The sequence below is a fragment of the Mandrillus leucophaeus genome, unplaced genomic scaffold (assembly GCF_000951045.1).
Source record: "Mandrillus leucophaeus isolate KB7577 unplaced genomic scaffold, Mleu.le_1.0 Scaffold30, whole genome shotgun sequence".
In the NCBI taxonomy this organism is placed as follows: Eukaryota; Metazoa; Chordata; class Mammalia; order Primates; family Cercopithecidae; genus Mandrillus; species Mandrillus leucophaeus.
In genome coordinates, this window is record NW_012103143.1 from 842,305 (window position 1) to 842,913 (window position 609).

Below are 609 nucleotides of genomic sequence, written 5' to 3' on the forward strand. Positions count from 1 at the left end.
AAAAAAAAAAAAAAGATGGGAGAACAAAGACCTTCTTTGAAGGATCTTGCTTAGATGACAGAAGTGGGAAGACATATAGGAGTCACAACTGCCTGTCTTATACCAAGTAGCTCAGGCCTCCTTTTTACCTCTCCTGCCTTCATGAAGACTAAGAAAACTCCTAACTTTAATGGCTTGCCTACTATCTGCCTCCTCTTCTCCCTGTATTAACTGTGTGTGAGAACTTCCCCCCTTGGTTTCCAGTATTGGAACTCAGCATGTTCTATTTCTGGCCCATTTTAGGCAGCTGACACACAAGAGTTTGGGACCAAACTGCGCAAAGTATTTCGTGAGATCACTCAGCACCAATTTCTTCACCACTGCTCATGTGAGGTGAAGCAGGTATGTGTAAATAATCAGTACTTTGGTGGGAATCTTCCATTTTGATATATGGGAATCCTGAATTGAGGGTGGGTAGGTACAAGTGTTTCAGACTGCATAATCTGAGGTCAGCCTTTCAGCAAGGAAGTCTGTGAAACAAAATCATCTGTTTTCTATCTCTCAGGAATGACTATCCCACTGGTTGCCTGGTGTCCAATATCTTGAAAGCCGTTGTTTCATACGTTGTAT

General features: G+C 42.4%; 1 protein-coding gene across 1 annotated transcript in view; it reads left to right on the forward strand.

The window, feature by feature from the left end:
* The window catches only part of LOC105544451 (chromosome unknown open reading frame, human C11orf80), a 119,145-nt gene that overhangs the window by 100,763 nt on the left and 17,773 nt on the right, over nt 1-609 (forward strand). Inside the window, exon 14 of the mRNA XM_011986962.1 lies at nt 283-381. Within this exon, the coding sequence (XP_011842352.1) occupies nt 283-381 (99 nt within the window). The remainder of the gene's footprint in view (nt 1-282; nt 382-609) is intronic.